Raw genomic sequence first — 27987 nt, 5'->3', positions numbered from 1 at the left:
GTAGAGGGGGGGATAGAGGGGGGGATAGAGGGGAGGATAGAGGGGGGGGATAGAGGGGGGGATAGAGGGGGAGGGGTAGAGGGGGGGGATAGAGGGGGGGATAGAGGGGAGGATAGAGGGGGGGATAGAGGGGGGGAATAGAGGGGGAGATAGAGGGGGGGATAGAGGGGGAGGGGTAGAGAGGGGGGGGATAAAGGGGGGGGGATAGAGGGGGGGGATAGAGGGGGGATTGAGGGGGGGGTAGAGGGGGAGGGATAGAGGGGGGGAGATAGAGGGGGAGGGGGGGATAGAGGGGGAGGGATAGAGGGGGCGATAGAGGGGGAGATAGAGGGGGGGGGATATAGGGGGGGGGGATATAGGGGGGGGGGATAGAGGGGGGAGGTGGAAGGCGAGAGAGGAGGGGGCAGGAGACGTCACGCGCTCGCGCTAGGGACGCCGGGAAGGAAACCGTCAACACCAACATGGCCGCCGCCGACTTGCGGCTGTGAGCGAAGCGGCGAAACCAGGTAAAGAGCGACAATTACGCAGCCAATTAAGCTGCTCATTAAGCGCGTTCCGCTTAATCAAACTACGGCGGTGACGGCGGGGACTAAACGCAGCGCACCGGTGTCGTCGCGAAGGCGGTGGACGCACCTGAAGGTCCGGGGAGTGTGTTGTGTCTGCGAGACCGGCCCAGGCCGCCCGTGTTAATTGAGCCTAGTTGTTTTAATGGCTAATTACTGCTAATTGTTTTGCTGTTTTTGATTGGGTTTCGTATCGTGCTCGCTTTGTGTCGCTGTGGAACAGGTGGCAGCATAAGTGCGCGTTCATACGGTCCTCTTACTTGGATTGAGTTCCATGGTTTGATTCCATCTGTGCGGAGTTTTGAGTTTTATCTCTCCTCCCCCCCCAAGCTTTTGTGTTTTCAGATTTTCCTCCCACACTAAGCCAAACTCATTCACAAAATTGGCCACACGTTCCAGTGTAGCAGGACCATTTTTTTTAAAGATTATTGGGACTGTAGCTTTCCTCTGTATATTGTAGGTTTCGTTTGGATGTACTGTCCCCCGCCATCGTGATATGGAATTGCCACCACGAAACAGGAGAATGAGTGCTGCTCTCCGCTCGTTTGATCAAGAACCCACGTTGGATCATCTCATTGAATTCAATTAAGAAGTGAATCCAGTTGGGTGTGATACGATTTGAATGTTTAAATCCAAGTTCTCTTTAAAATGACAGTTAGCTTTTTAGCTGTTATCGCCACTCGTTACTTGAATTCAGATTTTTTTTATGGAGCCTGTTTAGTTCAGTTGTGTTAAGAGCTTCAGTGGACCAATCCATAGCGATTCGCTTTTGACCAAAAATGGGAAATGCTCAACAGATGCTCAACAAACAAAAACTTGTGTTCGCCACAAAGTGGCGGTGACGTCCCCACGGCACCTGTGCCAGGCTAGATGCGCTTGGAGACCACGTGAAGTGTCGATATGACTATCAGATACTCTGACATACGCGTGCGATATGCACAGTCTATTGCCCTTTTCTATATACAATGCTCTCGAGCACACACTTATACTGTATACACACATATGCTCATGTATTTATACACACTTTTCCATATCTCCGTACGCACACACACGTATTCGTTGCTTTGCTCTTTTGGTGACCGCTTGGCATTTTGAGCCTGTGCTTCTCAACCGTGATAAAAAATAAATAGCAATGTATACATAGCAGTGAATTAACAGAGGGCTGTGCATGCCTAGATCCGGATTCTATTCTTATTAGATGGCTCATTGGTGGAACGAACGGCCCGTAATCGGACTGTTCCAATTTAAATTACATGCTGGGGGTTGATTCAGCCCATCATTTTGTTGGGGTCGATTGTTTATGCCCCACTTTGTGTGTGTGGGGGTGGGGGTAGTCATCAGTGGCTGTCCTGTGAATAGATTCTCCCCAGCAGAGGATGGTGGAATTCTCACCGCTGGCACAGGGACTTTAAACAAGGGGATGTGAATATCGCCTTAATGAGCACAAGGAGCAGAAACAATTGGGACGTTTTCAGACACTACGCTTGGTTTATTCTCAATTGAAGGGCTATACTGCCTAATGAGGCCGGATTGAATGCAGGGAAACGATCTAGTTGCAGGCGAATTCCTCATTTGAAACTAATAATCGGGGTAAGTCACCGTGTCTCTCGAGTACTGGCACTGTACACGGCTTCAACCGAGCCACTGATGGGGGTGGAGTGTGTTAGTCTAGTCTAGGAAGTGTTGCCTGCATTCGTGCTTACAAAACCTGAGCGCTTTTAGTGTTTGTTTTTGGCTGGATATCCAAGGGGCCACGTCCTTGTGTGTGTGTGTATATCGCACGCGCATCTCAGTAATTAAATATTTTTGTGCGGATTATTTGCCGCGGTACTCTGTGAGTGGCAACGTGTGTTGTAAAACAAATCGGTGCAGTTGTCACTCGACTGTACAAGGAAACCTGCACGACAAGTGGCGATGCGAGGACAAAATAAACGTGGGGGCATCTCGGGGCATCTGCCTTGTATGGAGAGGAGGCCACCCATATGAACACCCTCTTTTTGTACGTGTTCACGCATAGCCCTTTGTAAATTTACTGCTGGATAAGGGCCTCCCCACACCAGGGCTACGTGGTGGGTGGCAGATGGCAGTGTGGCAACATCCCTTGCTTGACTTGACTACTTCTAACTGCATGAGCCCCCCTAAAGTTCCCCCAGAGATCCCTGCTCACCATAACAGTTGAGGCAAAATTCGTTGATTTTGATTGGGCAATAATATTCAGTTTTACGATTAGATAAAGACTTGGCCTAGCAATGGTATTACATAACTATTGCATAGTGCTTATTAAATGACATTTGTGTTTTATAGTGTCCATCTTATTACTATATCCCCTGGCTTGTTTATAAGTGACTGGATTAATCAATATAATAATGGCCTTTGGATTCATATCGAGTCTAAATGTCATCTGATCATCTCAAGGCACTACAAGTTTAGGGGATGTGGCCTGGCATTGCATCAAATCAGATTCCACGTGGCTTTTCCGTAAGGTCGCTATTGGTCACCAGTTCAATGTGTTTTTTTATAAGTATCGCAACTTCTGCTTCATTCCCATACAGAGGTATTCTCCACATTGAGACTTCTGTATGTCAAAGCAAATGTTGGGCATCTTATAATCTGGCAAGTGCGACCGAGTTTTTACAATTGATGGTCAAAACCCGCTCTCAATGACAATCTTTCAAATACCTTTTATTCCTTCAAAATAGTGTTCTACTTCAAAATGTTGGTAGTTTTTCGGTACAAATGACAAAACTCTCCATCGTAGGACCCACAGAGCACGTTGATGACTACGCTTTCATCTCGCTTGCATCAGTTTTTTTTTCATGCAGACGTAAGCCACGCAAACATTTCAATGAGTATTATTGCACATTAACCTTAAATGGCACGTGTAATTCACATTGATATGATGTGTAAATTGCATGCACGAATGCATTTCGTAATTAGATGCCCTCATTTTGATGTGGGGTAGAGTGGTGGAGCGGTGGATAGCACACTGCACTTTGAACTTGGCAACCTGAGTTTCGTTGCCAGCCGCGGCTAATGTCATTAGTAGGTTTTATATGAAACGGTCCTGGGCCTGCCGCCTCCTTCACCAACACGCACAGACCAGTATGGTCACGGGCTAGTCATTGAATAAAGACGGCCACTGCGTCTCACGGTTTTGGAGCCGCTTCTGCGGCTGTCTGGAACACTCTTCCTCGCGCTATTAAGAAGCCACTGGAGCTATGCACTTTTCAATTTAGTTTGAAAACTCATTTCTTTAGAAATGCTTTTTGTGTTTAGTTGTCATCCGTTTAGCGTGGTTGGCTATGTATGGTGCAAAGGAAGTGACTGAAAGGCATGGACAGGCCATAGTCCAACAGTTGATTGGAGGGCTATATATTTTTTAAAATTAATGGTCATGTGTTAGACTGGATCGCATCACTCATGGTAGATATTTTGGTGCAGTAGAAATGAATTGGAAAAAAATGCTTTACTTTAAATTAGTTTGTTTTAACTTAGATGATTTGCTATCTGCCTTGATTGGTTATGTTTCGATAATGAGTGCTGATGCAGTGCAAATCTGTTGTACAAATTTCACTGCGAATTTGATGGCATTGTTGCACACTTCAGTATTTGTCACGAACACTCCCACAATGAAACCTGTTTTCCAGCACAACACCACTGGTGCAGTCAGCTCTTTCATGGACCATGAGCATTGGGGCTTGTGAAACTGTGTGTGTGTTACATTATAAACGGCACGTTTGTATAGCTGCTAATGCTGCTCACTGAACTTTGGCATAGCACTTTGATTTTTAACCCTTGCAGATGTGTTAGAAGCCGAGTCCAATTGTGATGCGCAGTTTATACCATGCTACTTGTTAAGCACGAGTACTTGCCACGATATTTTGGCCTCTGTTTCACAACAAATTTAAAGGGTTGCACTCTTTTAATGCCTCTTGACCACATTCCGTTGGCGACCACCGCAAATATAAACGCATGTTGTCCCCAGCTGCGGGACTACGATGTCAGCAGAGGACAGAATGGTAAAAACCTTGATTGTATGGTACTATGCTCCAACGTCCGTGCTCCCCACCTTCACAAACTCGCAGTGTGGTGAAGTATGGTCAAATTAACCCTATTGCCCGCACGGTACGGGGAGGCTGTCTTTTAGCGGTAAATTGGGGGGGATTAAATGTCGTTAAGTTAACTGCGTGTTCTATGCATGCCGACATGCATAATTAAAACGTATTATACCGGTGCATGTCAAATCAATTACTATCAATGTTTGGAAGAAAAAAAATGCTGAGTGCATTAATATTATATCATTATTTAATAAACACTATGAATGTACGTTATTGCAATGTATACATTACAGAATATACTTTTTTCATTTATTACAATACAATGGACATGGGTATTCAGTATATTTATGAGACAGAAAAAAATAATACTTTTGAGGTATACATGACGTAGCGTATCAAACCTACCTACTGTATGTAGAGCGTCCACCACTGGCTGAGGGTTGTAAATAGGAATTTAATACTGCTTCACCCTCACATTGAACAGGGACAGCACTTTGACATTTGGCTTTTGTGTAGGGCTTGAAACATTACTCTACAATATCAATACACAGTACATGTTTAAATAATAAAGCACAGCAGCAGCTGCTACTGGTTAATATTGCAACACGTGACCGGCATGCTCTGCGATGTTTTCGGGTTTGCACCTCGTGTTGTTTGGTGTGATGTCTTGACGTTTCGTTGCACATGGCTGGAGGCTTCTTCAGGAAAACCGGCGTCGAAGAGCTCTACAGAACACAAACGCGCGATAACCTACGCGGCAGAATTCTATTCGACTCCACGCGCGGCCTTTCCGTGTCGGCCAACGTTTCGTTTCTTGTTTCCAAACCGCTCTGCAGGCGCAGGCCGAGCAGCGGCGGTGGCGGGCGGGGGGCGAGATCGAGTCATGGCCAGCGGCAGGCAAGGCCCCCCGTCGACAGCTACACCGGCGTCGGCGGCGTTGGCGCGCGGCAGGGCCGCCGAGGAGCTTGGCAAGGGCGGCGTCGTCACCGCAGCAGCGGCGGCCCGTGCCAAGGCACTCCACCCGAGCCGCTCGCTTCCGGATGTGTGCCCCAACGACTCTTCGGTGCCACGTGTGCAAGGTGGCTCACGGCGGTGTCTCGCGTCACGGAAGCCATCCGTTTGTAAACCCCACGCCAGCAATAGAGGCAGCACAAGTAACACCATCGCGTGAATACACGAGTAGCTAGGTTCTGTGATATTAGGTGCACGTGTGAATGCTGAAGCAATTGAGGATGCTGTAGTTATGGGAAGGCTGGCGGAGCCCACTACTGGTTCCTGATATGTCTATTCTGCTGCTGCTGTCTGCTGGCTGAGTTGCCCTTAAAAAAGAGGTTTTATAGATCAATGGGCTATGCTCGAGTCATAAACTTGTAAAACTTATGACCTTCTGTACATGCCACTTCATGTTATACCTGTCACTATGGACTTTGCATGCACGACATTGGAAAACTAAAATATTTATTTGCAAACTCAATCGTGAACCTAAATTGTGAAATTTTATAGTTTAGCGAAAATTATGAAGTCGGTTAAGCATATGTTTGAGCATTGATTTATGTTCACCATAATTTTATCCAAATATTACTATCTCATGAGACTGTCACGTAGAGTGAGCATCGCAACCCTTCCTGTTAGAGAATTGTCCACACGCAGTTATCACAGAGCCAAATGTAGTGGAGAACCAAATTCAACCCGATGTTTCTCTGTGTGCAGTCATCGACGGTGATCAGGCCGAGACAATCGGCTGTTTTACATTCAATTGAGGGCGACTGAAACCTAGATTTGAATGCAGATTCTTAGCGGTGCCAACTCTGCTCTCTTTGACCTCTGAGCCACCGGGGGCGACCACCTCCTTCCCCCCCCTCCACCGCTCATTGCTTAATTCGTTCCACCAGATGGGTTGCGGGAGGCCCGGAACGGGCCGAGCGTAGTGACGGACCAGCACAAGTGGACGGTGTACCACTCGAAGGTGAACCTACCGGCGGCGCTCAATGACCCGCGGAGGGCCAAGCGCGAGTCCGACTTCTTCACCAAGACGTGGGGCCTCGAGTTCACCGAGGTGCCCGTCCAGCCGTCGCCCCACCTGCCGGAGGTGACGCGCGAGGACTTTGAGAAGTACCTGAGCAGCACCAGCAAGGTGGGCAAAGCGATGCCCACGGGTCACCACTTATGCATTATATAATTGGAAAATATACCCTGCCTTTGTGAATATTTAAATGTTTTTTTTAATATTGTGTTCTTCATTTGTTCTCGATGTCACCCAGGTCTTTAATAATCAAGAGGCATTGCCTTCTCACATGTCTCCAGTGGGTTTATTTTTAATATCCCGCTTGTGTAAAGGATACGAACAAACAAACCTCTTTAGTTCATCTGCACAGAACCACAAGGGACTTGAATTTATGGCACATTGTAATGGAGATGGAAGGGTTGAAACATTGTCTGATGTTTTGCAGGAGATAACTTGTACAGTGTGAACATTGACAGGGAAGACCCAACAGCGAGAATCAGAATTTTTGTCTATGACCGAACCACCATAAATGCGCCCTATCTCATCATGTCTCGGAATCTTAATCAGGAGGGAGCCTGGGTAGTGTTTGACATATGCAGGAATTCAGGATGTAACCTTTACTATGCTGGCATTTTGTCTCCAAAAGTATTATTTCTATTCACAGCCTTGTGCATGACAACGGTTTAAATGAAGTTGTTTTTAACGAGTGGCTTCTTGTGCCCTGAATCTCACGGGCCAGCGCGGTTAACCGTGTGTTTGTTCCCTCACAGTGTTACGCAGTCCACCAGAAGTACCAGGCTACATGTCCGCAGAAGGACGAAGTGGATCGGGTCCTTGATGCTGTCAGTTGCACGCACGGTGAGTGGGCACATGAAGGCCGATTACACACTTCTTTTGTGCTTTCGGTTGAATGTCCTTCCATTCGAGTTTTCGAGCAGTGCAACCCTTTGTGTTGGAGAATAGCCCTCGCATCTAGTTTGTATTGTATTGTCTTGAGTTGATAATTTACTCAAGTTTTGAAACCCCCACTTTATTGCTGAAACTGAAACAAGATTTTTCGGAACATTTTCTTTGGTTGTGGCTGTATTGGCTTTTAAAATTACATACGTAAACTTGACAGTTTATAGAAACGAGTGTTGTTGAAATTTTTCATACAATCCCAAGTGAATCATTAAGCCTTTCTTATTGTATCTTCAACAGGCAAACAGCAAAGTGATCTGGAACAAGTGCCTAAAGTAAGTTAAACAATAATCGCCATAAACTCAACAGCGCATTACACATTGATAGTATAGGTCAAGGGTGGCCAACCTGAAACAGACCAAGAGGCAAAACGTACCGAGGAGTTCTGCACAGAGCCAAGTGTCTAGATATGTAGACAGTTTTCAGCACGGCACGGGAGACATTCCTTATTCTTTGCTACGACTGAGATGGTGCATTCGACGTTACGCCCCTTCGATCGAGCCACATGCGGTGTATTAAAGAGCCGCATGCGGCTCGGAAGACGCCAGTTGGCCACCGCTGGTATTATAGGTCATGCAACGCCACAACATCCATCAGATTTCATGGTTTAGATTATATTCTTAAATTACATGTATATTATTATGTAAAGGAGTAGACAGAAATGGTCGAGAACACACAAGTATAAGTACAACAGTTGAGACGAAGGGGCCTATAGAAAGCTCTCATCTAGCATGAAGTTGACAAAGGGCTGTACATGTGCATGAATAGACCCAAGATGCTTGAGAAGATAACACACACACACGTGAAACATATGCATGCTTCACGTATACAAGTTGTTATCCTTGAGTCTGTTAAAGTTACACAGACCTCAACAACACACAATACAAGATGATTCTTTAAACCTTATGACATTTGAAAATAAATGAACTGAGTTTATAACTAACTGTTGAGTTTGGAAAGCCATTCCATGGCATTTAGGGTCGCCAGGTAGATTTTATTGGTACCTTCTGCAAAAGTGTGTGGTGGGCAATTATCAGTGATGGATTACACTTCACTCGCACAGAGACCCACATGCTCATAAATAGCCATGCTGCGCGACACAATGTTACGCGAGTGATGGATTGCACTTAACCACGGACACATTTATGTGACTCCTTAATTCTCCGCTTATGAAGGAGGCGGTCGTACCACCCATGTGTCGTTCTAACCCGGTCATGTGAGGTCCAGGTGCCTGCGAGACAGAGAAGCCAGGTAGTTCCTCCCTTTATCTTGAATTTGTGTCCTGTTCGGGACATCGCAGGCAGACCACATAGCTCACCACCGGACTATGAGTGGCTCTCGCGGCCGACTCGGGCATCTTGACATGGGTCCGCGATGCAAGGCAATTTATACTTGCATTGAGGAGTGGAGTGCTGACGTCAGGTCACACTCGCCTCGGGGGGGAATGCCGTCAAGGAAAAGTGACGTCATACCACCCGGCGTATTTGAGGGGAGACCCGTGACGTAGACGGGGTCTTCGCGGTGAGCCAGGAGAGTGAGTGTTAGGGGAGTAGGGGGCTCCGGGATAGAGGGATTGAGAGCCAGGCTAAGGGGGCTGCTTTACCCGGCTGGCCGAGTTGGATGAACCCTCGGTCAGTGCTGTGGGAAGAGCCTGATAGCCTGGTGGGGTGTAGGGAACTCCCAGTACCCTTCCCCTGGGGAGATTAGTTAATAACTCTGTGTTAACCCCTTCCCCCGAGTTTGGCGTCAGCCCCAACACGACTGGCTTCAGCGTCCTTCTTACCACACAACACTTGTACTGGTTTTATATGGGGGGGGGATGGGGTCAGCGTTCTTAGGTGCATCCTTGTACGACGCGGACGTTGGTGTTCCCGTCCTTCAGATGTTTCTGAAGCCAGACTTTGCCCTGGAGGATCCGGCCACGTTCAACACGGTGCTGCCCTGGTCACAGTTTGGCGGCGCGCAGAAGCGCGTGGGCGCCAGGAACGCCACGGCGGTGCCCGACGGATTCTCTTCGCGCCTCCTGCAGGAGAAGGTGCGCGCCGCCACGAATTAATCCCTCGCGCCACAACGGAGAGTTGCGGGTCGATCGCAGTATGCAAGGTGTCTGTGAAAAGTATCGTCCGTCATTGAGGATTGTAATTTAAACAGTTTTTGCCTTTGATCAAATCACCCAGAATCTGCCCAGTCTTGTCAGACCTTTAGAAGATAAGCAAGTTTGAACTTTGATAGTGTCTGGATGGATAGCCGCCGTGGATAGACAAGCCATTATAGGCGGCCGCGGGGCATTCATTAACCATGTTAATCGATGTGTTTATAATGTTGTTAGTAACTTAATGTATTTATATCCATTGTTAATTGTTAAAATATTATAAAGTACGTTTTTTGGGTGTAAAAGGGTAACTTTCGATGCTATCGGAACAAATTAAGCCTTTAACATGCATTTCATATACTCTCTTAATGACCAAATAATTTAGCGACCGATTTCGTGGAACCAGTTTACTGTCGTTAAGAGGGGTTCTACTGTATTTTACTCTGCTGCAATGTGTGTGTTCTCTGCCTTCACTAATCCGCACTAACCAGCATGGTGAAGTCCGGCATAATAACTCACACGACTCGCTCGGCATGGAGAGGTCCTCACCCGGCAGCAGGTTATGGCCTCGCCAAAAGAAACCCAATTGTGAAACGTGAAATTAATGTGTCCGTAACTTCCGCTCTCCTCTCACACCCCCGCCCCCGCCCGCTCCCAACGTAGCTGAGCCACTACCTGGACGTGGTGGAGGTGAACCTGGCGCGGCAGATCTCGCTTCGCTCCGATGCCTTCTTCCAGGCGATGGAGTCCCAGCGCGACGTGCAGGAGCACCTGCGGCGAGCGGCGCTCACGGTTCGCTCGCTGCGCTCCCTCGTGGGGCGCGTGGACACGGTGCTGGCGAGTGGCTCGCTGCGGGTGCTGCGCCTCGCGACGGCGCGACGCAACGCCGCGTCGCTGCACGGCAAGCTCAAGCTGATGGCGGCCGTGCAGCAGACGCAGCCCACCGTGCAGCTGCTGCTGTCCACGGCCGAGTACAGCGGCGCCCTCGACCTCATCGCCACCACGCAGGAGGTGCTGCAGCAGGAGCTGCAGGGGGTGCACAGCTTCCGGTGAGACGGACCCGCGCGTGCGCACGCAGGCAGCGCCCTTATACAGTAACTGCTGTATGAGGACGCTGCATTACGGACGAGTTGGGTCCCAGAGGTCTGTTCGTTAAGTCATTTTGTTCGTAAGTCTAATGAACATGTTGTACGGCATGTACATTAAACACGGGGAATGGCTTTAAAGGTTGTATACAGTAATTTCCTATGGATGTAGATGCCACTGGTTCTTCATGTTCTGCAGGTGTAGATGCCACTACCGCCATTTATTGCGTGGCGGTTGAACTTATGACTCTTGGTCTGAACAGGCAACTGGACATACGGACAAGTTTGCTCATATATCTGAAAGTTCGTAAGTAGAATGTTCGTAAGTAGAAGAGTCCCTGTGGTGAAATGGGCATCTACTCGAGTGGTAAACTTTTAAAACGTCTCAACTTCTGTAAATACTACTTTATATTATCAACTATGAACTATTTATTATTTCACCAGGTAAGGCACACTGAGCTATATCGCTCTTTTCCAGAAGAGACCAGGCCACAAATGATAGCCCAATACAGTGGCTTATCATGCACAAATGTTATAGCAGCCATATACTCTTAAACGCATGTTTTTACATGTGGAGGGAAAAATTGGAGGAGAAAAATCCACACGACCACGGGGAGAGAGAGAGACATGCAAATTTTAAATATACAGCAGGTGTCAGGGTCAGGATTGAACCCACAACCTCCTGTATACCCAGCGAGGGAGTTAACATTTCACCACCGCCGTGCCCCTTGACCTGTCACTTTGGACTTTGCGTGCACCACATTGCGGCGATGCTAAAATATAGATTTTTCATGAATCTATATTGTGAAAGTTCATAATTTTGCAAAGGGAATCAACGGTCGGGTAAGTATTTGTTTAATCAATTTTGCCATGTCATGAGTGTGTCAAGTAGAGGTGAGCATTGCAACCCTTTCTGTTCAAGAATTGTCCACACACACGCACAGCTACCACCGAGCCATTCCGGAATGAAGGCCTTCCTGCACCAATGCTATTCTCTCTGCAGTGTGCTACGCTCTCTCTGTGTACATGTTTTGCGCGCGATCGGCCATGCAGACCCGAGTGCCCAATGCGACCAATGACGTGCGTACGCAGGCACCTCGGCTCCCAGCTGTGCGAGCTGGAAAAGCTCATCGACAAGATGATGGTGGAGGAGATCTGCAGGTATGCCGAGGTGGACCTCAACAGGACCCTGCAGGAAGGGGAGGCCGTGCTGGAGGAGGTGTGTGTGGTTTCCCTTTTCGCCCCGGTGATTGATCATCGCTCTCTTAATGTTTCTACATTTGAAGCTTCCGTGACTGCAAGGATTCATACTCTTAGTTCTTTCGGTAAAGTCACGTAGGTAAAAAATGAAATTAAAATTTATAAAAATAAAACAGTAAAATCACGACGTTTCGGAGGCAACACAAGTCTCCGTCATCAGGTGGGACCGTCACAGCCAGATTTGCTGATGACGAAACGTCGTGATTTTACTGTTTTATTTTTATAAATTTTAATTTCATTTTTTACCTACGTGACTTTACCGAAAGAACTAAGAGTATGGATCTCTTAATATTCCCATGGGGGGGGGGGGGGTGTGCGTGGCGCGGAGGAGAGGATGTATCTTGACGTGACGCACGGATAGTTTACCTTTTGTAACTCTTGCTGCTGTTAGTACACAGCCGTGTGTGTCGGTGAAAATCCTAGAGAGCAGACGTATGTACGTATGTGTGTGTTTAACTTCTTTCGCACCGTACGTAGGCAAGGGTCCTTGCTACTGATATAGTCCTAGCTACTTCAACAACCCGCACTGACCAGTTTGGTGAAGTATGGTCAATACACGTCCACAACTAACACGATGTAGGGATTGAGCAGTGGAGGGCTGTAAATTATTACTCTATATTGAAATTATCTCGACTTCAGTTATGAAATTAATTATAGTGCACGCGTGTCTAATTGAACGTTGGCTGATTTTGATGGATTATGGTGTGAAGTATTATTGTAAAATGTGTGTGTTCCTCTGTGGAGTAAACTGCCAGCTGTTCCAAGGCATGACAATGTTTTTGGAAATGATGATTGATTAGATTGATTATTGCAGTAAATATTAGTTACTTATACCGTGGTGAACAGTGCAGCAAATGACGATGATGGCTGGTGAATAGATGTCGAATTTTATTATTTACATTTATGATGTTAGCAGTATTATACATGGATTAATGACGACGGCGATGATGATTGCACGATAATACGACGATGATTTTATTGTGGTGAGCAGAATGGAGAAATATGATGATGATGTATGTATGTTGAACATCTTTTGCATGTATGTAGCCAACCGTGCTAATCGGAGGTGCGAAGACATGTTCTATGTCCTGCAAGGAGCATTCGTTGCATGACAATTTTACATACATTTTAGATTTTTAGAGGCAATATGCATAATCTAGTGGAAAACTCAAGTTTTTGGCAGTGGCCATTAAAAGCAGAGAGACAGAGAACATTGGATATTTAATTCTGTGCTTGTTCACTGTCATTGCAGTTCATATTTTAAATTGGAATATAGAAACAAAACATTGGTATACAAACACTGTAATTATGTTTACACTTGCATGAAATGCTATTTTAACAGGTTACTGTAATGGACAAAACTGTGAATATCCTAAACAAAAACACGCAAAAAATTTTTAATCAATTACGGTAAAAAACTATAAAATGTGCACAGAATTATTCCAAATTGGCAACTTTTGTACCATAACGCCAGCAGATACACCGGCCTACCCCTTTTGCGAATCGCGTCACGGGACCTTTGAAGTCCACCGTAAAAGTAGTCGGCACGCAATTTTGCGATTTAATATGCCTCCAGTATTGAACCAGGGCTGACTGCCCCGGGTCTTAACCGCACAACCTCTGACACGAGCGGCGAACGCGCTGCCGCTCGAGGCACGTGCGCTCGCTCGCTCTCTCTCTCTCGCGCGTGTCCCAAAATGCATGGCGTGTGGTCTTGTGTACAGGAGCGGCTGGTGTCCCTCGTGTTTGGGTTGCTGCGCCAGCGGAGGTTGGACTTTCTGGACATGTACAATGACCGCATCGTCATGGCCGTGAGGAACATCGTCAAGCAGGTTTGTGGCGTGGCGTCACATGCTATCGTTGCCACGTGGCGTGGCGTCACAAGCTATCGTTGCCACGTGGCGTGGCGTCACATGCTATCGTTGCCACGTGGCGTGGCGTCACGCTATCGTCGGCACACTGTGATGCACCCCAGCTATTCAATGAACTGTCACGATTCAGGGGCTTTCCCAAGGCATTGTTGAGGCTACGTCAGCAGTGTGGTAATGCTTTCATATGATTTGTGTATTCTTCCCTACTGTTTATAAATCCATGTGGTGCTTGTATTTTGTCTAGTTTTTGACAGTAATTGTTTAAAACATTTTTGCGTGTTTTTGTTGAGGATATTCGCAGTTGTGTCCATTACAGTAACCTCGCGTAACAGATAATCAACTGAATATCGTGGGCATAATTATAAATAATCGATTCTTGCACAACATTCGATGCGTATATTGTGAGCGTCATAAGCCATTTTGGTCAATGAAACGATGCGGTATTACATCCTGATCGGCGCTGTGTTTATAACATTTACCAAACGCCTCTGCTTAGTTTGGAAAATGGATATATTTAATGCGCATATTAGGTGGAGTAACATAAGTATTGTTGTCGTCTACATTTCAAGGGAGAGGCAATATCTTGTTGAAATAAGCAGCGCTTGTAATAATGATATATGGAACTTAATTTTGCTCGAACATGCGGTTACATTCCACTACTTTTCCACATGGTGGTGACAGCTCTCTGTCTGGCCGCCGAAACAGCTGCGTCACATGAGCAGCGTGAAGGCATGATTAGTTTGAGAAAAAAGGTATGTACAAGGTCAAATTGAGAATAACGATCTTTCTTGTTCTGCACAGACTGTGATGGAAGCAATTTCTCAAGTTGATGAAATTGACACTGAAATCGTGACAAAGTAAGGACATTTCATCTGCGCCTTCTTGGTACTTACATTCGGAACTCAATGCATTTATTAAACGCAGTCGTGATTGATGTTTTAATATTCTTGGTTCTTTCGGTAAAGTCACGTAGAAGGGAAATAATGAAAAAAAAAATTATCACGACGTTTCGATTGCAACACAAGCAATCATCATCAGTTGTGAAAACCACAGCAATATCATTTGAAAAAAAAAACGCCACTTTTTTCAAATTTTCTTGCCGTGGTTTTCACACCTGATGATGATTTCTTGTGCTGCAATCGAAACGGGAGAATTTTATTGTTTTATTTTATTATGTTATTATTTCTCTTCTACGTAACTTTACCGAAAGAACCAAGAATATGAATCCCTGCAGTCACGAAAGCTTCAAATTGATGTTTTAATGTTAACCCTGTCGCCTGTGCATCCCATTGTTGTTTGTCTTTAGACTGGCAGATCAAATACGGTTGATGATCTTTCCTCTCTGGCTCGAACTCCTCCAGAAGGTCTTCTCGAACCTTCTCGTATTTCTACGTCGGGTGAAGGTATGTCTTGCGACATGATTATACTGGTAGGAAGCTCCTGGTTACACCAGCCCACAGGGGATTATTGTGTCTGTCGTGCAGGGAGGGGTTGGATGGGGAGGGAGGGGAGGGTGGGGTTGGGTGGGGAGGGTGGGGCTGGGTGGGGAGTGTGGGGAGGGGCTGGGTGGGGAGGGGCTGGGTGGGGAAGGGTTGGTGGGATAGGGTGGGGCTGCGTGGGGGGGTAGGAGGGGTGGGGCTAGGTGGGGTGGGGCTGCGTGGGGGGGGGCTGGTCACTCTGTGGTGCCCTTATAAAACTCAACGTTTAACCTACTCACGCCGGCTTGTGCCCGCCCTCACAGTCGGGCATATTTGCGGAATACACCACGCTGCCGTTGACCCTGGCCATTGACCAAGCAACCCAACGTTCTTACCAGCTCCCTCCGAAGGAATGTGTTAGGCGCTTTATGTAATCCCAACCTCTTGGGAGTAAGACCAGCTGTCCTTATGTAAGAAGTGTGTTTGTATTGTATCAGAAGTTACTCTGTGTCGCCCCCAATCGGTGTAATGTAAGAATGTGTTACTTATATGAGAACTGACTGGAAGAATGTACTCAAGCGATTAGAACCAATATTATTTCTTTATTTCAAGGCAACCATGGTGGTGTGATGTTATCTTCCTTGCCTGGTATGCATGAGATCAGGGGTTCTATCCTGACCCTGAAGCCTTTATATTTGTATTTTGCGTGTTCCTCTCTCCCGTAGTCATGTGGATTTTTTCATGGTTTTTCCACATTTAGAAACGTGCATTTAGATTATTTTGCTACTAGAAATTTCACATGTTCATCCACTTTATTAAGCTATCCTTTGTGGCGAGGTCGCTTCTCAAAAATAAGCTATTAGCTCAGTGGGCTTTACCTGGTAAGATAAAAATTGTTTAGTTTTATTTGTATTTTTTTCTATACTTTGTACTCCTATCGTGTTTTGGTATTGTGTGTTGTAACGTTTTGACCCGACACGTACTGGACATCTACGAAAAAGGCCTTTATAGCTCATCCAGGTACCTCCAGTAAATAAACATTCCGATTCCGATTGATTACGCGAACGGTGCCGTCTCGATGGAAATGCAATGTTCGTTTTGGCGCGCGGGGCGCGTGTTGTCGCGCCCACAGGCCACGCTGGGCGTGATGCGGGACGTGGTGCACATGGCGCTGGAGCGCGCTTACGAGAGGGCCCGCGAGCTGGAGGAGAGGACGCGGCCTCCTCCCCGCGGCCCATCGCAGCGCAGCCACAACGCCGCCGAACGCTCGGACCTCCCCGTGCTGGAATGCAGGCCGGGCGGCGAGCTCCCCAATGTTGGCCAGCAGGAGGTTCGGACACGTTAAAATAAAAATAAAAATCCCTAAATATTTTGTCTCCCTACTCCCTCCTGGCCTTGCCCCCCCCCACCCCACTGCCGACTCCGCTCGGCCTAAAATGAGTGCCTAACGTTGCATGTCATCTGCAGCAGTGGGGGTGGTAAAGGCCGCGAGGTCTGCTGCCAGCTTCACTGCTTGCCCCTCTCGCATGCAAGGGAGGACCACAATAATAATAAGAGCGAGTGCTCTCAATGCCAATCGTGACTTTGTCTGGGTCGTGCGTCAGGACGCTGCTGGCGGAGGTGACACGCCGTCGAGTGGCTCTGCGTCCGACACCGAGCAGACGACGGACTCCTCGGCCAGCTGTGACAAGGCCTTGGCTTCCTCGAAGGCTCACGAGGGCCTTCAGCTGCAGCTGTGAGTTTCGGACGCAGCTGCACGCTTCGCGACCGCCCGTAATGCGCTCGTGCCAATGTTGTGATTGTCCGGCTCTCTGCTTGCGAGTGTCTCTGGCTACGTGCCGTATGTTTTCTACCTCCTGTATGAGTTTTACGCTTGTTTTTTTTTAAAAGACTTAACGTGTGCATTTTATTCAACCCATCACCTAACGCCTGCATCTAAATAGTATGAGAGCTCAGTGTGGGTGGTCACTCAATATTCTCTGCTGCCCCAAAGTTTGGAGCTCCATTTCCTTTTACCCTCTGTCTGTGTCCGAATGCCTCTGTTAAACAAATTATACGACCACTGTTTCCCTTCGCTGCATATTGCCGGCTATTGCATGAATCGGAAAACAGTGGACACTGACAAAGAAAACGCAACTCAAGCTAAAACATTGTCCAGACAATCACGGAGAGACACGCGCTTGGATATGAAGACCAAGAAAAAGAGAGAGGAACGCTTTCCGCGTTATCACGGTGCACGTTCCACTTCGTACGAAAAGTGTTCCCGAGTGGAAAAACCGCGTTATAGCGAATACACGCATTACAGTGTGAACACCACGCTTTAAGCGAGGTCTTGGCGTCCCTTTATACTGCCAAGTCTGCGCTCTTTGCCTTCACCAACCATTGCCCGTGTGCCGCACGACCTGGGGTTGTCCTCAACTGGCAGTGTATTGACACGCGCTGTACGGCGTGTCGATTGAAGACGCGCGTGGCAATGTGTTTTTACGGTGTGCGTGCGTGGCGCTCGCCTCTCGTGCATTTGCGCCCAGGTTGGGGGAGGAGCTGCGACTCAGCGTGCTGGAGTTGGAGCGAGTGTCCAGCAGCGTCCAGGAGCTGCTGCACAGCACCTCGGACTGCTGCCACGACCGCTGCGTCAAGTTCATCATGGCCAGGGCACGTGTAAGTGGAGCTTCATTTTTGCGAGAATAAATGGCGAAAAAAACGCGTTCAGTCGGTTTTTTTCCTGCACGTATAGCAACGTCTCGTAACAATGATGTATTTTACGATTTTCAGAATCTTTATTTAGACTGGAGGGAGGAATCCGATGAGCTATGAAGCTATTTTTACAGATGTCCAGAATGGGTGGGTCGGCAAGTTACAACAAACAATTTAAAAAAACGATAGTTCAAAATAGAGACAATGGTAAGCAAGTAACAAAAAATAAATCCGTGTTTTATTTTAGTCCGAATTATCAAGCTTGGGCCAGGCAAGCAAAAACAACAGAACAGACCACACCATGATAACACCACACAGCAGTAGTCCCTCAATAAAATGTCACATTAACATTGAACTATCGATACACAGGTAGTGATCAAAGTCACAAATCACATTTGAAAACGCGACTGCTGCATCCAGCACGAACCGGGCATCGAAGGGAGCTGCCGCAGTGTAACGGTTGGCACAGCGGACTTGCAGAATCAGGGGCCGCTGGTTCAATTCAATCTGGAGCAGCGGTTGAAGGAATGGGTCTCGTTAAATTCCACCCCCCCCCCCGTCCCGTCCGCCCAGCAGTAGAGATGGCTACACCATGGTTCGTCAATCGGCAGATCGCGTGCACCTCACCTCTCCACGACATCATTGCACGCGACTTCATTTTATTGTCCAGAGTTTAAACCGTGCACTGTCGCTAATCAAATAATTTTGACGGCAAATAGCGCGTTGGAAAATCCACGCGTTACCCTTCCATTGTTCTTCCTCAATTTTAATGCGGTGGTTTGTGGTGGTTGTCAGCAGGACGGATCGCTCGAGAGGCTGAGCCCCGCGGAGTTCGTGGCCCTCTCGCAGGCCGTGGAGGGGTTCGTGGCCGTATCGGAGGAGATCTCGGGCCGCAAGAGCACCTCACTGCGGGGGGCGCTGCAGAGCCAGGCGAGCCGCTTCGTGCAGCGCTTCCACGAGGAGCGGAGAACAAAATTGAGGTGCGCGCACACCATGAGCGTGGCTGGTTCACCGTCGCCACCACCACCACCACAACGACGACGACCATTGCCTTGACCAGCACCACCAGGAACAATAAAACCAGTACCAGCAACTCGAGTACCAGCGAGATTACCATCATCGCCTTGATCATCACGCACGCTACCAGCACCGTCATATCCTACAGCATCTATCTACTTTCCAAACAATTTTTTTGGTGCCTCACCAACCACACCTCGGGCATGAACTATCATGCCCATCAACAACAACAACAAAAACGTTTTGTTTGTAAAATACAAATTTCTAGGTGGTGCGTCGATGTCCATCTGTGAGTGATTTTAATCCGCCTGCCATTGTCGCGCGGAGCAGCTTGCTGCTCGATAACGAGCGATGGAAACAGGCGGACGTCCCCGCGGAGTTTCAGCAGCTCGTCGACTCGATGGCCGGAGGAGTGATCGCGTTGTCGGAGAGAAAGCCCGCAGGTATCCAAGGCCGGTCTTTGACAAGACCCAAAACCTATACGGCCTTCACTGGCCACCCGGGTATTCCAGACTAAGAAAATACATTCATTTTAAGGCAGACGTGTTATTGACGGCTGGTGATGTTGTTGTTGTGTTTGTGTACCACTGCCAACGCAGCATCAGCGTATAATTTATATGGAACAATTTTTTTTCGCGCGTGACAGCATCACAAAACAAGAAGCTGGCTGACTACCTCTTCGTGGACGGGCAGAAGTACACGGTGGTGAGGTGAGAGTTCCCCACACACTCTGTTCTGCGTGGCTGGATTCTGTAGTTTAACAAATAATAATTGTAGTCCACTCTCGATGCTTGCATGCCCTTCTGCTGCTGCGGGAGTTATTCTATCGAGCGTTTTTATTATTGCCATGTCGTCAGTAACCACTATCGTATTAATAATTAACGAATTATTTTGTACATTTGCTATTCATGCCGTTCTTATAGCGCAAGGCCATCACTAAGGCAATACGTTTGGCACAGACGTAGTCTGCGGTTGTTTATCAGTAGGGGGTGATGCTGCTGTGTGTAATCACAATTGACTACTGTGCAGGTTATTTTTCAAATGTGGAACATTTGGACCCTGATGCCAGCAATAAAAGGCCGGCTCATGTCAGATGAATTCAGGAGATCTTTGACGTTCTATGCGAAACAGACTGCGTATATTTCACAGTTAATGCAACCCCCAGTAATAACCAGGGTCGCCTGCCGGACTCAAACTGCGAACATTCCAAACGAGCTGCGAACGCTCTAACGCTGGCCCACGTCACTGCGCCATAAGTCTTTATGCAATCCGTCACTAAGGCCCAATGCCCCTGGATTGTGGTGTTTGCGCAGGATATTGTCTTTGTGTGCGCATGCACGCATAACGCGATCGCGCGTGTGTTGCGATTGTGTGGATGCAGCACCGTGCTGCTGTTGATCCGCATGGTGCTGGAGTACTGCCAGTGTGTGGAGGATATCCCGTCCGTCACCACGGACATGCTGCCCAGGCTCACAGACCTCCTGAAGGTGTGTGAGGCAGTCGCGTCGGGCACTGTTGACGATGCTCTGTTGTAATATTCGCTCTTTTTTTCGTCACCCGCTGCCGCGCAGCATCTGGAAGTTTCATCGCATTAGTTTAGTCACTCGTTTATTTCATTAAATCGGGTGTGAGAGCCCAGGACATTGCAAATTCATCTAATATTTGACGTTAGTTTGTAGCCATAATCATCATCATCATCGCCATTGGCAAACACTCCTGATGGGTTCATATTGTTTGTTTTTTTCGGTAAAGTCACGTAGGTAAACCAATTAATAAAATAAACTAAATGAAAACAACTAAATTAAATCGCGACGTTTCGGAGGCAACACAAGCCTCCCTCATCAGGTGTAAAAAGGCACAGCAAAATAACTGTGTTATTATAATAACACAGTTATTTTATTGTTTTACCTACGTGACTTTACCAAAAAAAACAAAGAGTATGAATCCTTGCAGTCACGAAAGCTTCAAATCTAGAACGCCTGATGGGTGTCGTCAAATAAACTCTGTTGCAAAAGATAACCGGAAGCCATTTCTGGTATCCTCGCCTTGTTACGGCCTAAAGTACTCTGATACGCAGTGGGAGTTGTGAGATGTAAAAGGATTCTGTGGGAATGGATGGAGGAGGGTGCTTGAGTCGGGGGAGATCTGCCTTAGGGCAACTCGGGACAGAAAACTCAAAAAGAAACATCGTGGTGTAGGATGACGTCTCTGTGTGTTTCTGAAAGCCCTGATGACCAATATCTATTTGCTTATTCCCATTGTCATATGAAGCACTTCAACTCTCGCAGCTGTCAGCTCGTGCTGGGCGCTGGGGCCTTGCAGGTGGTCGGCTTGAAGACCATCACCACCAAAAACCTCGGTGAGAGTTCCCAGTTCGCGGCTCCGAGTTGTACTCTGTACGGCACTGAATGTGAGTAAATGCTGAAAGTAATACTGGACGATTACCGTGATTCATATCCCGGAATTGCTATGAAATCCTCAGGATGGATTAATGTTTGTAAAAGGGTTGTTGGATAGTTATTATTGTGCAATTTTGTAGAATATTGTATGTGGGACTGCTAAAGTGTGCCATCTGTTCACGGACCATGGAGTCGTGAATGGAATGACATTCATTTGAACAGAGATCCAGGATTTCATAGAATCCCACATTTCCATTGTATTTTCTGGACCACAATGCAAATGAATGGGAATGTAGCAGCGATTCCGAAGATGGCCCTTAGATGGCAGGCTAACCCTGCTAGAACCACATTCGAGCAAATGTAGGTTAACATGGGCACGGCAGTAATAATCGCGATTCCTGTAAGATTGCCCATGGATGAAGGTTCAAGTACGATTCCTATCCCCCCCCTCTTCTCCCTTGTCTTCCTTCCCCTCTCCCCCCTATCCTTGGTCTTCCCTTAGTATCGATAATTGAGGTTTTTCGGGTTATATCGCGTAAATATAAATGTTGATTTAAAGCTTTCGTGACTGCAGGGATTCTTGGTTCTTTCGGTAAAGTCACGTAGAAGGGAAACAATAAAATAATAGTTTTATCATTTTATTATTTTATTGTTTCCCTTCTACGTAATATGAATGTGTCGTTAAACCCCCCGCCACCCGACAGCCAAATTAGTAAGGGTTGTCACGTAAACAAAACGTGCCAATTCATCACTGATTCAGCACACCACTTGTGTGTTGGAGAGTAAGCCCAGAATACAAAAACATTTGCTTGCGAAAGCCTACGTGTTAAACATTCCCTTGGTATGTTGGTTATTTCTCCCTCCCCCTCTTCCCCCCCATATAGATTTCCACCCCCCCCTCCTCTACATGGGGTCCCGACTTGGTTGATGCAGTGGACCCAGTGCCCTCTCCCCCACCTATGGTCCCCGTCGTGCCGATTCAAATTTTTCGCGAATTTTCCGTTCTCCCCTCCTCATGGTCACCGGCGCGTTGTGCCGCGTGAGCGTTTTGTTGCAGTAAAAAATTAAAAAGTACGATTCTTCTCGGGATCGCCCATCACTAGCTGCTGTGCTGCTCACTGCCTGCTGCGTCTTCTCTTGCCGTGTGCCCAGCGCTGGCATCGCGCTGCCTGCAGCTCATCCTGCAATACATCCCGCTCATCCGCGCACACTTCGAGGCCCGCCTCCAGCCCAAGCAGTACAACATGCTGCGACACTTTGACCACATGACCAAGGTAAGGGAGGGGGGGCGGTGGGGGGCGATGTTTTGCGAAATGAGACCTGAGTCACGATATGCACATCTTCCGTCAATAGGTTGCGTGCGTCGCCGGAAATTTGACAGCACGCGCAAACATTGCGGTCATTGCGTTGTCGCCTTTCGCGTGACGTCACTACGTCCAGCGAGATGTCCGCCGTCCATAAATTACCGTTTGACAACTTGGCAGTTGATGTATGTTGAACTTCTTTCGCACCGTATGTAACCAACCGTGCCAATCGGGAGGTGCTTCATATAGGGTTACTTTGTTCTTTAGAACCTGAATGATACTACTTCGTTGCCTCCTTGCCCAGATAAAACTCTCATTGTGTGCTTTAGCTATGCCTACATTTTCTATAATTTGAACTTTTTTTGGTCTCATTTACACACCTTCAAACTCTCGTTGAAACATCCCAGGAGACACAAGGTGGTACTACCTATTTGTTATTTGGGTTGTTGCAGTCCTTGCGGACGACTTGTGTGCTAGATGCAAGCACAATGCCACACACCACTCACTACGCACTCTTTATTCCCATGTGCCATTGTTTTTGCCACAGGATTACAGCGACCACATAGGGGAGATTTCCGCCAAGTTGGTCGCGATAATGGACAGCATGTGTGAGAAGCTGCTATTCAGAGTGAGTTTTGTTTTAATTCACAGCCACGCATCCGTCGATCTCAGTGAATCAATTTTCCTTTTCTTCTTTGTCCAAAGAGTCGTTTTCCAACTTCACTTCGAATAAGCCAATATGTTAACAGCGCCACGTGGATGCCAATACATTGCAGGTTCTATTGAGCAGCAGATAAAAGTGCGCTGAATTCCAGCGTGGTCCGTTTTTTTAAAATGAAAATACATGTCCAAGTAGATATTATCAACTCGGTTGCCTTTACAGAATGAGCTTCAGTCCTTCCCATGCTGCGGAGTACATCGAATGACAGTGTTGCCACATTTTACAGTCTTCAATCAGCTGAGCCACCTTTTCCAATGTTATTAAAAATGACCTTTCAATAGTTAATGATCGTCTCTCCAGTTTGTTGGCCGTTCCTCTTTTTAAAAATGTGTTTTTCTTTTCTTTACGATGAACCTGGGCACTGTTATTGTTCGACCAAACATGTGACAGGATCCATTGCAGAGTGCTGACGTAGCCACCAGTTTAGCCACGCAACTCGCGCTCGTACAATGAACGGTTTCCGCTCTGCCCAGAGTAGCGGATTAAACGTTAAGCACCCTCGGCTCGAAACACAATAATTCACCTGGCGAAGGAGTACCGCATAAGTGAATTATTTATTTGCTATCTCGGCGCCCGCGTGGCTTTTTTGACGAGCTTTGGGAATCGCACGCCGCTTCACCCGTCGCCGATTGCGCCCCGTCGTTTTTTTCCCCGCTTGCGTGCGTGCGTGCGTGCTTGCGTGCGTGCTTGCGTGCGCGCGCAGTACGAGGTAAAGGCGCCCGTGCCGTCGGCGTGCTTCCGCAACGTGAGCAAGCAGATGGCCAAGATGCACGAGGCCGTGTGTGAGCTGCTGCCAAACGAGCAGGTGCAGGTGAGTCGTCGGCACCGCCGTTGCTGTCGGTGTCTCCGCGCGGGTCGCCAAAAAAGTGTCCGCAGGTGTGCGTGTTAAGATTTTCCCGGTGGAACTTTCCTTGCATCCTTCGACGTGGCCACCGGTGGCACGATTTGAATATAATTTGGGAGGAAAGGTCCCATAGTTTATTTGTTTGTATATTGAACCTCTTTTGCACCGTACGTAGGAGGTGTGGTGTAAGGGCAACAAACTAAACACAAAAAGCAGCTCAAAAGAAATGAGTTTCCAATCTCGATTTAGAAACATCAGCACCGCGCGTGTTGTGTATTGTCTCTGAGCTGATTATTTATCGCACGCATAGCTGTCCGGCTCCCGTACAGTTTGAACGGCCCTCCTGTTTTCTCTCGGCCCCTGTCCTGTTCCCGGCCGCAACCAAGTTGCTCTTCCTGCGGATCAACGCCTGCTTCAAACAGCACCTCAAGGGGCAGCTGTCTCGTCTCGGCGTCGTGAACGACGGGGGACCGCAGCACGGGTGGGTTCCCGCGCGTGCGCACCCCCCACGACAGAATCGAAAACGACAGTCGATGAGTCGATGATTGTATGGCGAAGCTCCGTTGGCAGCCGCTGCACAAAGCACAAATGACAAACGCTCGTCAACAACGCCGCCCTTAAACGGAAAGGCAACATTGCAGGCAATGTCCCCATCTTCATAGCACTTATATAACCATGTGTGCTAGATAATCTAATTTGCTGTGAAGAAGGGACATTGCCTGCGCCGTCACCGATCACATATTTTTGCCTTTGAAGGCGTTGTTGTTGATAAATGTACAGAGAGTACCTGGTCAGTATCACATTGGGTGCCCTGCTGAGAAACATTGGCATACACTGGCTGCTCAGCTTGACTTCAATCCTCCGTTCAGGAATGCTGGCATCGATTGAGCTCTTGTCAACATTGGCAACACTTCAACACTCACTGTTATGGGCATGTTTATTTTGTAGAGAGAGGCAGGAATTCATGGGCAGAGGGAAAAAAAGGAAGGTCTTGACCTTGGACTTGAACAGGGTTAGGGAGTCGACAGCACGGATGGCCGGGGGAAGTGAGTTCCAAACTGTGGGGACAGCAGAGGAGAATGAGCGACCACCGACTGAGCGAAGGAAGACTGGATAGAGGCTCTGACAGAAAGCCTTGATTGCTCAATCCGAGAGTGGTTGGAGAGGGTTGAGTGAGACACGAGGGGGAGGGGTAGGATGGGGAAGAGTCCAAGTATTAAGCGGGTCTGTTTCCCCTTGTGCTCAATCCACCCTGTGATGCCTGTGCAGGTATATGTAGCATTTCAGAATGTCTTGTTATGAGAGGGTAACATACTTGATGGTTAACATCTCGCCTTTGTCGTGAGGTGTAAACTACCTCGCCTGGTATACAGGAGGTCGTGGGGTTCGATGCCGACCCTGATGCCTGCTGTATATTTGGAGTTTGCGTGTTCTCACCATGGTCGTGTGGATTTTTCTCCTGGTCCTCCAGTTTGTCCCTCCCAAATTTAGACACACGCGTTTAGAGTATTTGGCTGCTATAAATGTCCACGTGTTAAGCCACTTTGTTGAGCTGTCATTTGTGGCCAGGTCACCTCTGAACAAGAGCTATATGGCTGTGTGCCTTGCCCGGTAAAATTTAAAGTTTAAAAGTTTGATATTGATCTGTGTGAACAGCATTCTTTCCGATGGAATTACAGCAAGAGTAGAGAAAGATAAACACCTGGAGTAGAGATATGCGTACGTACGAGACACGACATTGACTGTTTCGAAAAGTAAGTGGGCTTGGGGCTGGACGAGTCGCTGGAGGGGGATGATGGCCGAGACTAACAATGGAGTGGCAGAAAAAGGAGGTAAACGCGGCCCAGAGTAAGACCACCGTCGGGATTGAGCGATGAAAGTGGGCACCAGATATTGTCACTTCACAGAACCGTGAGAGACGCCGACAGTTCGGGGTGGGGGGAGGCCTTCGTCATGCAGTGGATACGAATGTTGAATTTCTTTTGTGCCGTACGTAAGCCAACCGTGCTAAGCGGAGGTGCGATAGATCACAGCTGACGACGACGACGACGACGATGATGATGATGACGACGATGCGTACAAGCTATAACGCGTTGTGCGTCGTGCCAGGCTGGTGACATCCGACCTGGCGTTCTACGTGGGGAATCTGCGTGGGCTGAATGGCCTGGAGCAGTTGGACCTCAATCTGACTGAGATCTGGGAGCAGAAGAGGTGATATCTACCACCGCCCCCCCCCCTCCCCCAAGAGGAGAATGCTCCTGTCCCCCACCGCAGCCTCCTGCCCCCGCCACCCTGCTCCTCCCGCCCCAACCACGTGCGGAGCCGGCGTTTTGCCAAAATATCCACCGTTACCATGACCGCTCAACCATCGGCGACAACTCGGCAATGGGCAACCGAAAACTCCCCCCCCACCCCCAACGGCTGACGCGGAAGTGGGGTGCCGCGGAGCGAACAATGGTGACCGCAGGAAGACTTCAACTCGACGACGATTGTGACTCCTGTTGTGGCTGAAGGTGAATTGCGAAGGCGTTGAGGAAAGCCGTCGCCTGGTGGGGGGGGCGCACTTTGCCTCGTCGACACAAACTGTGTAAGAGCTGCGCTCAATGCTGTAGGGGGGGATACTGTTGTCTTATTTCTCGTGATTTGTTTTTTTTTATACATATGTATGTAAAAATGTGCAATTTGAACCCCCCCCCCCCTCCCCATGAAAGACTGGGAATAAAAAAATTAGGGAGTAAACGGAACGGGGGTACAAAGTTTGGTGCGATTAACGGTCGGCCGACCTGTGCCGAGCTCAACAGGGTGGGGGTGCCATCTCTGCAGGGCACGACGCCATCACGCTGTTGCTTCCAAGCGGCGAGTCTTGTTTTAGATACTCGTGGCTTGCAATCGTCAGATTCGCAAACCTGCCCCGATGATTTGGGTCCCCCCAATACGGTAGCCACGTACCGACTCGCCACCACGGCATTTCGATGAATTACAGTTTGCACGATCTCATTTTGTACACGTAACATATACCAGCCCCTACGGTTCGTTGTGGGTTTCTTGACCGTACTTCACCGTGCCGGTCAGTACGAGTTTGGCCTTAGGCAGGGGAGCAGACACGCGGGCGTAGAAGTGCTATGAAGTAGAATGAACGTCGCTGCACTGACCTCTGCTCACCATCGCATAGCCCTTGAGCTGCCTACGTTAACCTAGCACGCATGGTGGTCACCCATACAAGCGGTATCCAGGCTTAAATCTGCTTAACATCTTTAGATCGAGCGCGTTCTGGGTGATTTGGTCATTGGCCCGTCTTGTTCTTATTCGTTCGGTCACATTCTGCTCGCGAAAATTTACAAAGTAGCACGTCATTTGCACCGGCTTTAAACGATCGATTCCGAAGGCGCAGAATGCGATGGGTTCGTCGCGAGGGAGCGTAAGAATAGCGTTTCAAATCGACGTACTGATAACTAGTTTCACGCCTACCACGTTGGTTCGACGTGGATGGCGTGCGTCTTCAACAAAATGCTCACTTGGATCTCCATTTCAGGGGGGGGGGGGGGGGGCCCAGGACTTATCGCTAGCTTTGAGAGTAACGCGGGAAGGGGGGGCGAGCGTTTTGTACGGAGTGGGGGGGGGGGGTGGGCATGACAGCTCGCAACTCTCGGCTGCCGTTGTTTACATAGCATGGTGGTGCACGCGGCGCGGTGTGGT

At 48.2% G+C, this 27987-nt stretch overlaps 1 protein-coding gene across 3 annotated transcripts; it reads left to right on the top strand.

Moving 5' to 3' along the window:
* Positions 1 to 382: 382 nt before the first annotated feature.
* VPS54 (VPS54 subunit of GARP complex) lies at positions 383 to 26995 on the top strand. Of its 3 annotated transcripts, none has more exons than XM_078870361.1 (24): positions 383 to 506; positions 5458 to 5700; positions 6514 to 6755; positions 7397 to 7484; positions 7827 to 7861; positions 9469 to 9621; positions 10342 to 10727; positions 11856 to 11982; positions 13748 to 13855; positions 14696 to 14751; positions 15201 to 15297; positions 16445 to 16642; positions 16917 to 17047; positions 17841 to 17970; positions 18805 to 18986; positions 19354 to 19466; positions 19670 to 19733; positions 20405 to 20510; positions 21295 to 21382; positions 22575 to 22696; positions 23274 to 23354; positions 24151 to 24258; positions 24678 to 24772; positions 26401 to 26995. In XM_078870361.1, the coding sequence occupies exons 2-24, from the start codon at positions 5505 to 5507 to the stop codon at positions 26504 to 26506; spliced, it is 3012 nt and encodes a 1003-aa protein (XP_078726487.1). In that variant the 5' UTR covers positions 383 to 506; positions 5458 to 5504; the 3' UTR covers positions 26507 to 26995. The 3 variants fall into 3 exon arrangements, with proteins under 3 accessions (XP_078726487.1, XP_078726485.1, XP_078726486.1); XM_078870359.1 differs by having other exon boundaries at positions 18802 to 18986; XM_078870360.1 differs by lacking the exon at positions 383 to 506 and adding an exon at positions 513 to 639 and having other exon boundaries at positions 18802 to 18986.
* Positions 26996 to 27987: the final 992 nt, after the last annotated feature.

Source organism: Lampetra fluviatilis, chromosome 30 (genome assembly GCF_964198595.1).
Source record: "Lampetra fluviatilis chromosome 30, kcLamFluv1.1, whole genome shotgun sequence".
Taxonomy (NCBI): domain Eukaryota; kingdom Metazoa; phylum Chordata; class Hyperoartia; order Petromyzontiformes; family Petromyzontidae; genus Lampetra; species Lampetra fluviatilis.
This window is presented reverse-complemented; position numbering and strand designations above follow the sequence as displayed.